Here is a 15,191-nt window from a genome sequence, read left to right as displayed (position 1 = left end):
TCAAATAAAATAAAAGCCCCGAGTCGCCGCGGAGCGCTGATAGATATTCAGGCCGCGCCACTGCAGCTCCTGACAGATGTGCCGGAGATCAAAGTGGATTTTACTCCGGGCTGTGTGATAGGTGAGAGATAGGTGTGGGGGGGGGGGGGATCCAACAGACAGGAGAAGGATGAGGGAGAACAGGAGCGCAGGGCTGGGACATGACAGAGAATCTCCAGCTACAGCAAGACTCTCCAGCTTCACTGTCAGAGTTCAGCTCAGGTGCCGCTGGAGCGTCTGCAGGCGTCCTCAGCTCAGTTTAACACTCTCTAAGACTTATTAACGCCACTTCACACGGAAAACGCCAAGACCTCCTCTTCTTCCTCTCTCTCTCTCTCTCTATCCCTCCTCTCCCTCTCACCCCCTGTCTTCTTCTGCACTCTTTTGTTTCTTTTTTCTTGTCTTTTCTGCGTTTTACTCTCTTCTCCCTGCATCTCGCATTGCCCCTTTCTCTCTCTATTCATCCTCTCTTATTTCACTCTCTCTTTCATTCTTATCTCTCCCTCTGCTACTTCTCTAACTCTCTCTATTCCCCTCCTCTGCTCTCTTTCTATTCCTCTTTATCTCTCTCTCCCTCTCTATTCCTCTCTCTCCTATTTCTCTCTTTCTAATCCTCTCTCTCACTCTGCCTCTCTATTCCTCCTCCACTCTTTCTCTCTTTCTATTCCTTTCTCTCTCTCTTTCTAATCCTCTCTCTCTCTATTTCTCTCTCTTTCTAATCCTCTCTCTTGCTCTCTCTCCTTCTATTCCTCTCTCTCTCTTTCTCTCTCCTTCTATTCCTCTCTTTCTAATTCTCTCTCCCTCTCTCTCTCCCTCTCTATTCCTCCTCCACTCTCTTTCTATGCCTCTTCTTTATATATATATATACATATATATATTCTTTGGGCCAGCATTAGCTCTGTTTCGGGACACTCTCAGTCCAGATGGGAAAACATGTAAACTTGCCTTCTATGAAAACGTGTGCTCAAACTTTTGACTGACTGATACTGAATCTAGAGCAAAGACGTTCCGTACGTTTTCATGAACGGTGGCTCAGCTGAAACAATCCGCTGATCAAAATTCAAACCCTTCGCCTCAACTGTTCTGGTTGTTAACATCACAGGGACGGAGGCGTCGATGGCTCTTTCAAACCTGATCGAAACGACTGAGGCTGACGCACGAGCACACACACCAAACGTACCTTTCGCCCTTGTCAGTGAACAAAGGTGTTCCCTGGCTTAGAAGTGTGGGAAAATTAATGGTGAAGACAGCAGACAAAGACCAGTGAAAGGAGAAGGAGGAGCACGAAACCCCCCTAAAAAACCATCTCCGGCCGGCCCAAAGCAGCCGAGAGATTTCTCCAGGTTAGTGGATATGACAGAGAAATTGGAGAGCACTCACTGGACTGAGCGGTCCGGGCTTCAATAGGCTTGGTGAAGACCCCCAGGCCCATTTCGGAGCGAGCCGCCAGGGAGAACTTGTACAGCGTGTCTGGCTTCAGGCCTTCTACAGCATAGGAACCAGCCGGGTTGAAGGTGACATGGATCTGAAAGAGGAAAAAGATAAAGAGCCTTTAAAGAGCCCATATGAGCAGTGGTGGACAGTAACTGAGTAACTGAGTAAATGTAATTAGTTTCTGTACTTTAGTATTTTTGGTGTATCTGTACTGAAGTTTCTCCGTTCTGGGCGACTTTTTCCTTTCACTCCACTACATTTCAGAGTCTAATATCCGACTTTTCCCTCCTACATTTTGAGAAATCTGTCGTTCCTTTTGGTTTCTGTGTGTATAAAAACGTGACATGTCAAAACGAAAGAAGCGCAAAGCCAGAGCACCAATCAGGGCCCAGCGGTCAGTTTGTTTAGAGCTGGTTTTGACCTGTTGGTCATACCGACCCAGTGCAGCACGCGGTTCAACGTCAGCGCAGCAGCGTAAAACTTTGGGAGAGTCTGTTCAACATAAATGATGAACTAACCTAACTTTGTGTAAATAGAGCTCAATATAGAAATATGTCCACATATGCAGTCGAGACTGACGCGGCTTTTTTCTGAATTTCTACAAACACCATTTCATTTTATAGTAAATGAGTTTGGGCTGGTTTATGTTTATGAACAGACGCCTACAGATCAACATAGTAAAGGAGCTCATCTGTGATCCTGAGTTTAAAGCCAGTTTTTATTCAACTTAAACTTGGAACTAAGTTGTAAATAAATCTGAAACTGAAACTTTGCTTGTGTGTAAAAAGTGATTTCAGAGCCACTCGGTTCTCCCTGATGGAAACTGTTTACCTTCAGTGTTTTGTGCTTCTGATCATTTTAATAGACGTCAGCGTCACTAATTAATGACGTTCTATTAAAAGACTGGTTTACCAAGAGAGACGCTGGAGGACTTTCACCTGAAATGAGTTCATGAAGCCAGTCTGGTTATAAAAATGATAACAGGACATCAGAGCCAGAATTACTCTTTTAGTACTTTTACTTTATACTTAAGTACATTAGAAGGGAAATACTTTAGTACTTTTACTCAAGTGGAGGTCTCTGGAAACATTACTTTTGGAGAATAAGGGGTTAAAAAGGTTAAAGACACAGCAACAAAGCCTGTTTAATACAAAGGGATTTATAAAATGAACTGCGGCTACTTTTGGCGCCTGAGGTCACAGAAATGTGAGAAGAGCAAAAACAGCAAATGATATACGACAGAAATGGCGTATATGGGCCCTTTAAAACTTCCCGGCCTTCGCTCACTTTGTCAAAGGCATCCTTATCTCGGACCCGCGACCGAAGGACCCTCAGTTGTTCCCCAGTACTCTGCGTTTCTGTTGAACGTGCAGCATTAGCATACAGACGCAGCGTCCGGAATAATGAACGATCGGAGCGCTGAAAAGCCGTCTGCTCGCAATGTGGCCCAAATTACCATCTCCTCCAAACGTTCTGCCAAGAGCTGCTCTGTAGTCGGCGGGCATTGATTAAAACGTACTTTTTTAAGCCAAAAGAACAATCTTCTGGGGTGAATTCTGGAAATCAACCGACTTCTAGACTTTTACTGCCCGAGGCCGTTTCATGAAAATGTCAATTTTTGCTATCTTTGATTCGCAGCCACGGCCCACAGTCACGGCTTTGTACATTCAATATCTCTCCCACACGCGCGCCCATGTGCATCAATAGAGAGCGAGGGAACTGTTGCTGTCTGGAACGGTGCCATACCTTGTTCTCTGATCCGGCCTCCCAGTACTGAAGCTCATACTTGGTGATCGGTTCTTGGACGGGCCAGAGCCACTTCAGCATGATCCGCGTGTCCAGTTCAGCTTCTGCCTCGAAACCGGACGGCTGGGCTGGGACTGGATCGGGCGGAAAGACACAAAAGCAGTTTGCAGGTCAGATTCAAGATCAACCACACAAACAAATCAAGGGCACACGAGACACCAGAGGAGCTCTTCTGAAACCCTGTGATCAGAGGCTGTGGACCAGCCTTGGACTCCGGTCGCAAACGAGTCCGATTTCATGATATAACGTTTTTAGAAACCGCGACAAATGCCAGCTCGAGGTGGAACGTTACACGCTGACAAACGACGTGACCTGAATCTTTTCACGCACGTCCTTCAGCAGCGAGCGCTGAGCTCGAAGCTTTAGACCAGCTGCAGCCGGGAAGCCTGTCGCTCTGGAAAACCGCGAAATGTAAACAGCAGCTAAACTTTAGCGACGTAAGCTTTTTAATAAAAGGTGTAAAAGGCCCGACGGGTCACCAGCCACACCAACACCTGCTGTGTTCTGGGTGCTCCTACGCGACTGGGTGACCAGCTAAACCAGTTCCAGGCCAGCAAACACCAGTTTGGACCAGCTTGGAACGCACGCTGGTCTGCGTCAGCAGGGAAACGTTAGCCACGGAAATGCTAGCTAAACATTAGCTAAATGTTACCATGGTAACATTAGCTAAACATCAGCAATGTAAATGTTATCTAAACCTTAGCAATGCAAGTACTAGCTAAACTTTAACAATGTAAGCACTAGCTAAACTTTAACAATGTAAGTACTAGCTAAACTTTACCAATGCAAGTACTAGCTAAACCTTAGCAATGCAAGTACTAGCTAAACCTTAGCAATGTAAGTACTAGCTAAACCTTAGCAATGCAAGTACTAGCTAAACCTTAGCAATGTAAGTACTAGCTAAACTTTAACAATGTAAGTACTAGCTAAACCTTAGCAATGTAAGTACTAGCTAAACTTTAACAATGTAAGCACTAGCTAAACTTTAACAATGTAAGTACTAGCTAAACTTTACCAATGCAAGTACTAGCTAAACCTTAGCAATGCAAGTACTAGCTAAACCTTAGCAATGTAAGTACTAGCTAAACTTTAACAATGTAAGCACTAGCTAAACTTTAACAATGTAAGTACTAGCTAAACTTTACCAATGCAAGTACTAGCTAAACCTTAGCAATGTAAGTACTAGCTAAACTTTAGCAATGTAAGTACTAGCTAAACTTTAGCAATGTAAGTACTAGCTAAACCTTAGCACTGTAAGTACTAGCTAAACCTTAGCACTGTAAGTACTAACTAAACCTTAGCAATGCAAGTACTAGCTAAACCTTAGCAATGCAAGTACTAGCTAAACCTTAGCAATGCAAGTACTAGCTAAACCTTAGCACTGTAAGTACTAGCTAAACCTTAGCAATGTAAGTACTAGCTAAACCTTAGCAATGCAAGTACTAGCTAAACCTTAGCACTGTAAGTCCTAGCTAAACCTTAGCACTGTAAGTATTAGCTAAACCTTAGCAATGTAAGTACTAGCTAAACCTTAGCACTGTAAGTATTAGCTAAACCTTAGCAATGTAAGTACTAGCTAAACCTTAGCAATGCAAGTACTAGCTAAACCTTAGCACTGTAAGTACTAGCTAAACCTTAGCACTGTAAGTATTAGCTAAACCTTAGCGATGTAAGTACTAGCTAAACTTTAGCAATAACAGCTTCAACAATGTTCTGTGATTACGTATGATTATGCTTTCACTGAAACAGCTGAATACGGACGCGTCCCGGCCAGAGAAGCTCACCTCCTTGCTGTGTCTTGACCTGTAGGACGTCAGACGGAGGTCCATCGCCCACAGAAGTAAAGCCCAGCACTCTGAGGCTGTAGGTGACGTCGGTGATGAGGCCGGAGATGGTGGTGAGTCGGCTGTCGTCGGTGTTGTGTTTGTGCCAGGCACTGAGCTGGCCGTCCGGGTCGGTGGTGTAATAGATCCTGTATCCTCTGATCTGCCCGTTCGGTTCCTCTGGAGGTTCCCACTGGACCAGCATGGTGCTAGCGCTCAGCATGCGGGCCTGGACACTGAGTGGCGGAGAGGAGGGCGCCTGCTCGCCCGTACGAGTCTCCACGGGGTCACTGGGCGGCCCTCGGCCGATGTTATTGACTGCCATGACCCTGAACTCGTACTCCGAGTAAGGGCTGAGACCCCCGATGCTGTAGCGGGTCGTGGCCACTCCGTCCACTTCCTGGAAGCTGTTGTCGGTGGCTTTGGAGCGATACTGGATCATATAATAGGAAACGGGCTCAGGGTTACCAGAGTCCCAGGTCAGAGTGACGCTGGTGGCCGTCGTCTCTGTCACGGTCAGCGATGTAGGAGGTTTGGGGAGAGCTAAAGGGTTAAAAAGAGAGAGAGGTGGTCAGTGCAGAGTCCCTGGAGTAGGTGGTGAGCGTGCATGTTTGTTGGATGCGCTGTAAAAGTTTTGGTGCATTCCAATTGGGAGGCAGCTATCTAAGTAGGCAGCACTCTAAGGCAGCATTTGTGCTCCCAAACTCGAAGGCTATCCCATTCAGAAGGCAGCATAAGTCAGCTGCCTTCTAAGGTGCTTTATTTGGACCAAATCTGAATCGCACGTATCCAAAGGCAATCCCACAACATTACCCACCTGCTCACCAGCCGAGAGGTCCATCAGAGCTGCTTTCTGAGGAGCCTGGCCACTTCCTATTTCCCCTGTTATATCAAAAACAGGACTGCTAAACAGGAGAGGGCGCCCGCGAGCGAGTGGGAGTGAACGGAGCTCAACGGCTAAAAACGACAAAGTTAAAATAGCTTCTAATCACTCGTTTCTTTAAGTTTAGAAAGTAGAAGGATGAATTTCACTAAAAACAACAAATAAAACTCGCCTATATATATATTTTTTTTTTTTTACAGCAAACGGGTTTCGGGCAGCAGGAGGCGTGCTTTACTGCTAGAGTGTGATGATTGACGGGCGAATGGAGCACCTCCTTGGCTGTTCGCGCTCACTGACATCATGAACCTACATGAGGCGCCGTTTTAAACTCCAATAACTCGAGTTTAAAAGCTCTTAAATATAATAGCGGCGTTAAAATGCTTCACTATATTCAGTGTTTCAGGAAATGGCCGCATTCTTTTACTTTTAAAAATGTTTCAGCATTTATAAACTATGATTTTGCTCAAAGGCTCCATATCAACCCATTCATTTTGGACTCGCTCAGGAGCGCCCTCTTGTGTCTGAGAAACCTGGAAGACATTGCAGAGAGCGGGAATTCTCCTCGCTACGGGTTCTCTGGTTCCATCGCTTCGGTTAGATAAACGTGGCAGATGGAGCGGCCGTTTTCTGCTGACCGACGACTTCACAAATCGAAGCTACTCCTCGACTTCTGACTTCACCGTTTTGATTGTATTTGTGTAAAGTATTGAACATGTTTGTGTTTGCAGGTCTCTAGAAATGGTTCCTGTGGTGAAAGTTTGGCGGTTCGCTCGTCTCACGCGACCCGACCAGCTGCGTTTGTAACTCATTGAGCTCGAGGGCTAGCTGTGTAAACACTCTGGCTCTTTAAACGAGAGTCCGGTTTGAAATATTGGCTGTTCACGGTTTACTGGCGTTTAGTTTAGTTTACATTTATGGCATTTTGGCAGACACTCTTATCCAGAGCGACTTACAGTTTGAGCATTTTTATACAGGTAGGCAAAGGTGGTGTTAGGAGTCTTGCCCAAGGACCCTTATTGGTATAGTGTGGGGTGCTGACCCAGGTGGGGATTGAACCCCAGTCTACAGCGTAGAAGGCAGAGGTGTTAACCAACCACAGTTTAGTTTAGTGTTGGTACTCAGGGACTTTTCCTGCCTCCAGGGACTAACGTTACGGCACAGTGGTGCTGTCTGAGGGGCTGAGGAAGAGGAGAGTGGTAACAGGGAAAAAACGGCGCCGAATGACCGAAAGCATAATGAGAAATATCAGATAGACTAACTACATTTAAGATGTTTTTCCTTGCTAAGATCTCATTTGCAGACAGACAGGCTGACAGACAGACAGACAGGCAGACAGACAGACAGACAGTCTGTGCCGTCTCATCATTGTGTCTAAGATTTAGCTTCTAGCCTCCAGATAAACGTCTGTGACATTCTCTGAGTCCATATTGATTGGCGAGGTGCAAAGTGTAATCAATAGAGGCCGCGGCTGATAATGCTGACCGAGTCTGAGTCTGTAACGACGTCTGGTTTAGCTCTGAGGGAAAGTTGAGGGAAACCGACAGAAAGCAAGTAAAGAACAACAACAACAACTCACGGTTAACTTACCATTACAGGGTCAATTAACTCAAAAAGAAGTCATTGTGGAAGGGAAATGTACACCGGTCAGGCATAACATTCTGACCACCTCCTTGTTTCTTCGTTCATTGTCCATTTGATCAGCTCCACTTACCGCATAGCTGCACTTTGTAGTTCTACAGTTACAGACTGTAGTCCATCTGTTTCTCTGATACTCTGTTACCCTGTTCTTCAGTGGTCAGGACCCCCATGGACCCTCACAGAGCTGGTACTATTTGGGTGGTGGGTCATTCTCAGCACTGCAGTAGCACTGATGTGGTGGTGGTGTTATAGTGTGTGTTGCGCTGGTCTGAGTGGATCAGGCACAGCAGTGCTGCTGGAGTTTTTAAACACTGTGTCCACTCACTGTCCACTCTATTAGACACTCCTACCTTGTCGGCCCACCTTGTAGATGTAAAGTCAGAGACGACAGCTCATCTGCTGCTGCACAGTTGTGTTGGTCATGCTCTAGTCCTTCATCAGTGGTCACAGGACGCTGCCCACAGGACGCTGTCGGCTGGATATTTTTGGTTGGTGGACTATTCTCAGTCCAGCTCAGTCCACTGAGGTGTTTAAAAACTTCAGTAGCACTGCTGTGTCTGATCCACTCATACCAGCGCAACACACACCAATACACTACCACCACGTCAGTGTTACTGCAGTGCTGAGAATGATCCACCACCCAAATAGTACCTGCTCTGTGAGGGTCCATGGGGGTCCTGACCACTGAAGAACAGGGTAACAGAGTATTAGAGAAACAGATGGACTACAGTCTGTAACTGTAGAACTACAGAGTGCAGCTATACAGTCAGTGGAGCTGATAAAGTGGACAGTGAGCGTAGAAACGAGGAGGTGGTCATGATGTTACGCCTGATTTAAAGGTCAGATTTGGAGAGGAAAGGTCAACACAGGTCAGAACAGGTCGATGCAAAGTGAATGAAAAGGGTTAACAGTGGAAGAAACCAACCTGAGAGGTGAGTTTCTGAGTGGTTGGCTAGATGGAGGTTGGATTTACAGATGGAGATGAAAGTGAGAAACAACAGAGAGAAAACAGTGAAAAAGACTGCAGTGAACCGACAAATGCAACAGACACGGTGTGTGTCAGACACACATCTACACACAGGAACCCACACAAACAGAACGGACAGCACAAACCCACAGTATCACTCCACACATAGCTCCAAACCTTTGAATACACACTTAATAAAGACGGTTCTTCAAGGGTTCTTTAGTAAAGGAAATCATTCTACATAGAAACAAACACTGAGAGAATCCTTTGCATTATTAAAAGGTTCTCGGCATCATTAAAGTGTTCTTCAGATTGATGGAGAACATGTTTAATATGGTTCTATTTAAAACCCTTTCCTATATAGCCCCAAAAAGGGTTCTTCTATATTTACCATGTCAAGCCTGAAACAATAGAAGAACCCTTTTGGGTGCTATATAGAACCATTTTCAAAAAAGAGTTCTTGAGGCTAATGGAGAATGTGTTTTATATGGTTCTATATAGAACTTTCTTTGAAAGGGGTTCTACATACCACCAAAAAGGGTTCTTCTGTTGTTACAGGCTTGATATTGTAACTATAGAAGAACCCTTTGGTTGCTGAATAGAACCATCGAGTTCTTTAGATTGATGGTGAATGCGTTTTATAAGGTTGTGTACAGAACCTTTTCGAAATGGGTTTTATATAGTACCAAAAAGGGTTCTTCTATAGTTTCGATGTCAAGCCTGTAACAACAGAAGAGCCTTTTTGGGTGCTGCATAGAACCCTTTTCAAAAAAGTTTCTATATAGAACTGTCCACTGAAAGGTTCTTCAGGGAACCAAGCGTACTTCTTTTATAGTCACTTTTAAAATGTTGGCTTTTCAGGGGGTCTGTAGTTAAGAAAACGGTTCTATATGGAACCCCAAACACGCAAAGAACCCTTTGCGTCTTCGTTCACTGCCAGCTTGAGTCGTTCGTTCATTAGTGCAGCAGCTACACTCGGCTCATGTCACACGGTGTCAGCTGGTATCGGATACGACTTCGAGTACATGAGCACAATATCGTCCTGATACTCGATACCTGTATTGGTATCGATGCATCCCTAACAAGCGTTGCAATCGATACCGATTTTAAGAAGCTAAACTTTAATTTTTTTAATTAAACTTGACATTTTAATAATAAGTTATACAGTGATTTGACCAGCGCTTTTTGAATATGAGCCGCTCTCAAAAACTCACAGAAGACGACGTGATGTAAAACTCAAACTTCATGCCGCGGCTTTTTTATAACATTGCGCCGCTTTACCTGAAAATATGAACACGCATCATCTAGAAGATGAAGAATATTTAAATCCTTAGTTTCTTCAAGAATATATTTGGTTTCAGTGTCGCTGCGTCTCGCGGCGACGCTGCTCACTTATTTCCGGTACCGCCGCCTGTTTTCGCTCATGCCTAGACTGAGACATCCGAAAGAAATCAGAGTAAGAGCTCACAGCACCGAGAAATCGGATTACTGAGCTAAAATCCAGCCTCTTTATCGGATTCTTAATCAGATTTCTAGACCTTACTCCGATCTAAGAAATCGACTGCTTACGTGACCATTTGAACAATCAGATAACCGCATGGAGACACAGAGCTGTGTGTACAGTACTGAGACAAATTAGCTTAACTTTACTATAAACTAACTTGTTACAGTACTGTACACACAGCTCTGTGCAACACTGCATTCAGGAAACCAAACGCTGACAAACTGAGGGATGAGAGATGAAAGACAGTGAACACAGGTGAGAACATGTAAGCTCACAACATCAGCACCGCCGGGCTAACGCTAAGATTATCCGCTAGCCTCCTGATAAATGTCTGTGACATTCAGCAAGTCCACATTGATTGGCGAAGTGCAAAGTGCAATCAATAGAGGCAGCGGTTGATAACGCAGGCCGAGTCTGCGGGGGGGCTGTGGGACGCTGAACAGCGTTTGGTTGGACTCTGAAAGGTCTGGTGGGACCAGAACCCACCCAGCTTGTTCCAGACAGCATCTCTGGGTAAACACATGCTCGGAATAATCTAAAGAGCAAGCGAGGCTTTTCATTTTCTCCAGAAGGTCCACAGTAGAAAGGCAGGAAGTCCCAAAAGCTCACAATCAACACAGAACGAGGGCCGGATGTTTTTTAGCCATATCTGACCAGACTCTTAAACAGGTCAGTACCTGGGGGACCTAAAGAACCAACTGTGCCGTCTGAAAAATATCAGTATCTCTGTTTTTAAAGGAACAATAAGCTGACACCCAGCCCACTGCTGCAAATGCAGTCGATCAGCCAAGACAAGTTTGGCATCTGAAGTTTGCTTCTTTAGTTTTGCACTGGAGCCACGAAGCTAATGGAGCTAATTTGTAACTATCATCGTGCCTAAATCATCTCATACGTGCCTCAAAGTCATTCAGTCATCTTTACTAGACTAATAGACACTGTATGACACACTGTGTTTACATGCACTCAATAATCCGATCATAATCGGATTTCTGCAGTTATCTGATTTCTTAGATTGGAGTTAGGTCTAGAAATAAGATAAGACAGACTTTTATTGTCCCACTGGGGGAAATTTACACTGTTACAGCAGAATACACAGTAAGCAGATAAAGAGCAGTAAGTAGACAAAGATGTGCATCATACAATGGGGCAGTCGTGGGCTGGAGGTTAGGGAACCAGCCTCGTGACCGGAAGGTCGCCAGTTCGATCTCCAGAGCCGACAGCACGTGACTGAGGTGCCCTTGAGCAAGACACCTAACCCCCAACTGCTCCCCGGGCGCTGCGGATTGGGCTGCCCACCGCTCCGGGCACCGCTCACTGCCCCCTAGTGTGTGTGCTCACTAGTGTGTATGTGGTGTTTCACTTCACGGATGGGTTAAATGTGGGGGTGAAACTTCCCCATTGTGGGGCTAATAAGGGTCTCTTAATCTATAAAATATAAGATTTACTATAGAAATAAACAAGGCATCTGTTAGCAGAAAAATATAAAAAAATAAAAATAGAATTAAGAAACTGTACAAATGTACAGTTTACACATGCGGTTGTATGGATATTGCACATTTCTGTGCAGGTAATGTCTGGACATCACACAGAAACTGTAGATATTGCACAGTGACAATTACAGATATTGCACAGAATGTGTGTATTGCACTTGTACCCTTCTGTCAGCAGCAGATCTGCTTAAGAATCCGATAAAGAGGCTGGATTTTAGCTCAGTAATCAGATTTCTAAGCGCATGTGAACTCTTACTCTGATTTCTCAGTCTGAGCATGAGCGAAAACAGACGGCGGTACCGGAAATAAGCGAGCAGCATCGCTCCAAAATCGTTTTGCTGCGTCTCTTGACGAAATGATCGATTTAAATATGTCCATCTTCTAGATGGTGTTTGTTCATATTTTCAGGGAAAGCGGCGCGATGTTTTAAAAAAGAGATTCACATTCGCTCATGTCACGTCTTCTTCTGTGAGTTTATTGGCTGGCAGTAAAGCAGAAATCTGATTACTGTCCTACTCATGTAGTTCCCCCATTATCTGATTACTCAAGTTCATGTAAATATGTTGATCAGATTACTGACAAAATCTGATTTTCTGCAGTTATAGGATTTAAGTGCATGTAAACACACTCAGTGCTGTCTATAAATATGGACTAAAGTGTGCCAAATAGCTAAAAACAAAAACAGGTTCCAGTCTTAAAACTAAAGCACATTTCAGGCACCAAACATGTCCTGCAAGGAGCTGATCGGCTAATTAATGACCTCATAATTTACAGAATCTAGAGATATTGAGGAGAAAATGTACACAGGACAAAACATATCGAATCTGCAATATTTTTGTTTACCGGTGTGTGATAACTTCGGTTTAAAAAAATCTGATTCAAATCATACTTTATCACAAGAAAACATCTTAAATACAGTGAATAGATCTAATGTTTCTCATTGTGAGTATTAAAAGATTATTAAATCTATTTCTAGACATTTTTTAAGCATCTTTATCTGATTAAAGTGTCTCCATCATCCTTGTAATTTCTATAATTTCTAATATTCTTGTTATTTTCTGAAAGCATGTAAAATGATCTGTGAATGTGACACTTTCTCCAGATAAAATGACCCACACATGGAAACATCCATGGTTAAATAAAAATGTTTGATTTGGATTTTTGAAGAAATTAAGTATAAATTGCATAAAAAAACGGACTTGGCAAGACTTGAATTAGATTTAGTAGTTAACGCCATCATAACACGCATATGCAGCCAACCGAATAAGGGGGCAGCACTCGGGCTGATGTAAACACAGCATAAGAGCTGTTCTATCAGCATCCAGGCAACGTAATTAATGACGTTACCAAGGAGAAGATATGCGTCCGGTCATTACGCACGTGGATTCTCACTCAGGCCAAGCTGAGGCCGAGCGGTCTTACCTTTGACTGACACTTGTGCAGTGGTCTCGATCATGCCCAGAGAGGAAATAGCCACGCAGGTGTAGTTAGCCGACTGGCGGATGTTGGTCAGTTCCAGAACGTTCCGGCCCACCGGCATCTCCTCTTCTTTGGTCAGTTCCACCTCCCCCACCATCCACTTGACGTAGGGCATGGGTGCCCCGACGGCCACGCAGGTCAGATTTATACTGCCCCCGGGCATCACCTCGTGGTTCATGGGTGGGATGGAGAACCGGGGAGGGACACGGCGCACTGGAGGGAAAATAAAGGCCAAAGTGAGACACTGCAGTGAAAAGAAGTAACTGTGCATATCCTCGCATAGTATATAGCATATTAGAACATCCGTGTCTAATCATAATCATTTTCATAATAAATAAAACATTTCTCTTCTGCTTCTTTAGTTTTGTACTGGAGCTATAATGCTAACGTAACAAGCAATGCAAGCCAACACACTTACTAGCATCAATAGCCATCTGGTTTTAAAGAAAACTCTGCTGAACAGTGTCAGCCCTGCTGAAAAAGGGCAGTCAGGTTTTAATACTAATGGTTTTGCTTTCTTATGGGTAATTAACTTAAAGGATCCTTTACATTGTGATGTCAACTCATTAAAAAGACATTATAACATCATTAGAAACAAACAGAAACACTTAGTAGTTATGTGTTTTTTTTTTCAGCAGGTAGAAACCACACCAGCAAGTCTTTTATAGATTAAGATGTGAGGCAAGTGTGACTATTTTATATATTTAACCATATATATTTAAGAATTACACCTTCTTGAGCTTCAATTTAGCAATATTGGTTTTAAAATCAATCATATAGAATTCACCACTGAAGAGCTCGTCGCCACAGGCATGCGTGAAGGGTGAGGGCATATTTTGATGAAAAAAAAGAAAGAAAGAAAAAAAAATAGCGTTTTTCTGCAATTTTAACTACAGTAATTTATACGTGACTGTAGTATATATAAATTAAACATCACAAAGAAAACAAAAGCCAAATAAATATAAAATATATATAATGAAAGTTCCCCAGGAGTCGCGTCACTGGTGTTACCGCACAACAAAAAATCTCTTATTTCGCAATGAAAGTCACGCCGATGACGTCACTCGACCTCCTTTGACCTGTTTTCTGAGGATCTATGAAGAAAAGCTCATGGTGAGTCCACTGCGTCTCTCAGCCCTCAGAGATCTTCTCATTCACCTCATGATCTCATATGAAGCTTTTAGCTGACGTCACCGGTGTGACCGACTTTATTCTGAGGTCATTGTGAAAAAATAGAAATCAAGTGGATTAAATTCCATATTTTAGTGGACGTTCCCTGGTTGACAGCGTGTGGTTTGATGTTCTGTAGCAGCCGTGCTGTAAAACGCATTGATCGTTAAAAACGTCTCTGGTGTTTCCTTTATTATGTGGAACACCGATGACGATCGGTAACACCGCTGACTCCTATTGATTGATAGGACGTTTCTATGGAGCGGCCCATTCACGCAGTTCTCACGCAGCTAATCAGTCAGGTATAAGTTTACTTGCGAACTGGCCTCGTAGCTGGTTAGAGAAGCCGCTACGGTTTAAGACGTAAGTCGAGTTGTAGCCAATGTGGCTAACAAGTAGTGCTATAGCTACTGATTAGCATGATGCTAACTGCATGCCTGCCATCTCACTTGCCTCAGACCGTGTGGAGGTGTGCAGTGCTCTCTCACACACTGGATTACGCCGTTTCTGACACGGTAGGACAAACTTTTTATCTTACAATGCACAGAATCCCATTCACCGATGCCAGTAAGTGTTTCAAGCACGTTTCCTACATCAAGGAAAAGCTGTGACTCGCTAAAATCACTTAAAACAAGTAAAATATGTCATATTTTAAAAAACCTATGTAATATTTTACTTGTTTTAAGTAATACCTACTGAAAACTTACACTAATCTCAAAATGAGGAAGGTTAGACACATCGAGTAGATTTAAGACGACTTCAGGATAGCTTCCATTATTTACAGCTGCATTAGCCTCGTAGCTCCAGCACACAACCGAAGCGACTCCAGACTGTTAGTGCTTCTCAAAAAAGCAAGCTAGAAGCGACACTGAAAAAAGCCACGATAAGCTCGATTTACTTGGTTCTCTTGTGTGTAAACGTCCGGATTATCGCGATTCTTTAATTCTCACAGCTACTT

At 43.8% G+C, this 15,191-nt stretch overlaps 1 protein-coding gene across 17 annotated transcripts in view; it reads right to left on the bottom strand.

Annotated features, from left to right (window-relative positions):
• The window catches only part of ptprfb (protein tyrosine phosphatase receptor type Fb), a 385,507-nt gene that overhangs the window by 132,480 nt on the left and 237,836 nt on the right, over positions 1 to 15,191 (bottom strand). For all 17 annotated transcript variants that reach the window (XM_037531027.1, XM_037531033.1, XM_037531030.1 and 14 more), the window contains 4 exons: positions 13,007 to 13,276; positions 5,064 to 5,645; positions 3,220 to 3,353; positions 1,420 to 1,564 (listed from right to left, as the gene is read on the bottom strand). In XM_037531027.1, coding sequence (XP_037386924.1) covers positions 1,420 to 1,564; positions 3,220 to 3,353; positions 5,064 to 5,645; positions 13,007 to 13,276 — 1,131 coding nt within the window. The remainder of the gene's footprint in view (positions 1 to 1,419; positions 1,565 to 3,219; positions 3,354 to 5,063; positions 5,646 to 13,006; positions 13,277 to 15,191) is intronic.

This window comes from Pygocentrus nattereri, chromosome 19 (genome assembly GCF_015220715.1).
Source record: "Pygocentrus nattereri isolate fPygNat1 chromosome 19, fPygNat1.pri, whole genome shotgun sequence".
NCBI classification, from domain to species: Eukaryota; Metazoa; Chordata; class Actinopteri; order Characiformes; family Serrasalmidae; genus Pygocentrus; species Pygocentrus nattereri.
This window is presented reverse-complemented; position numbering and strand designations above follow the sequence as displayed.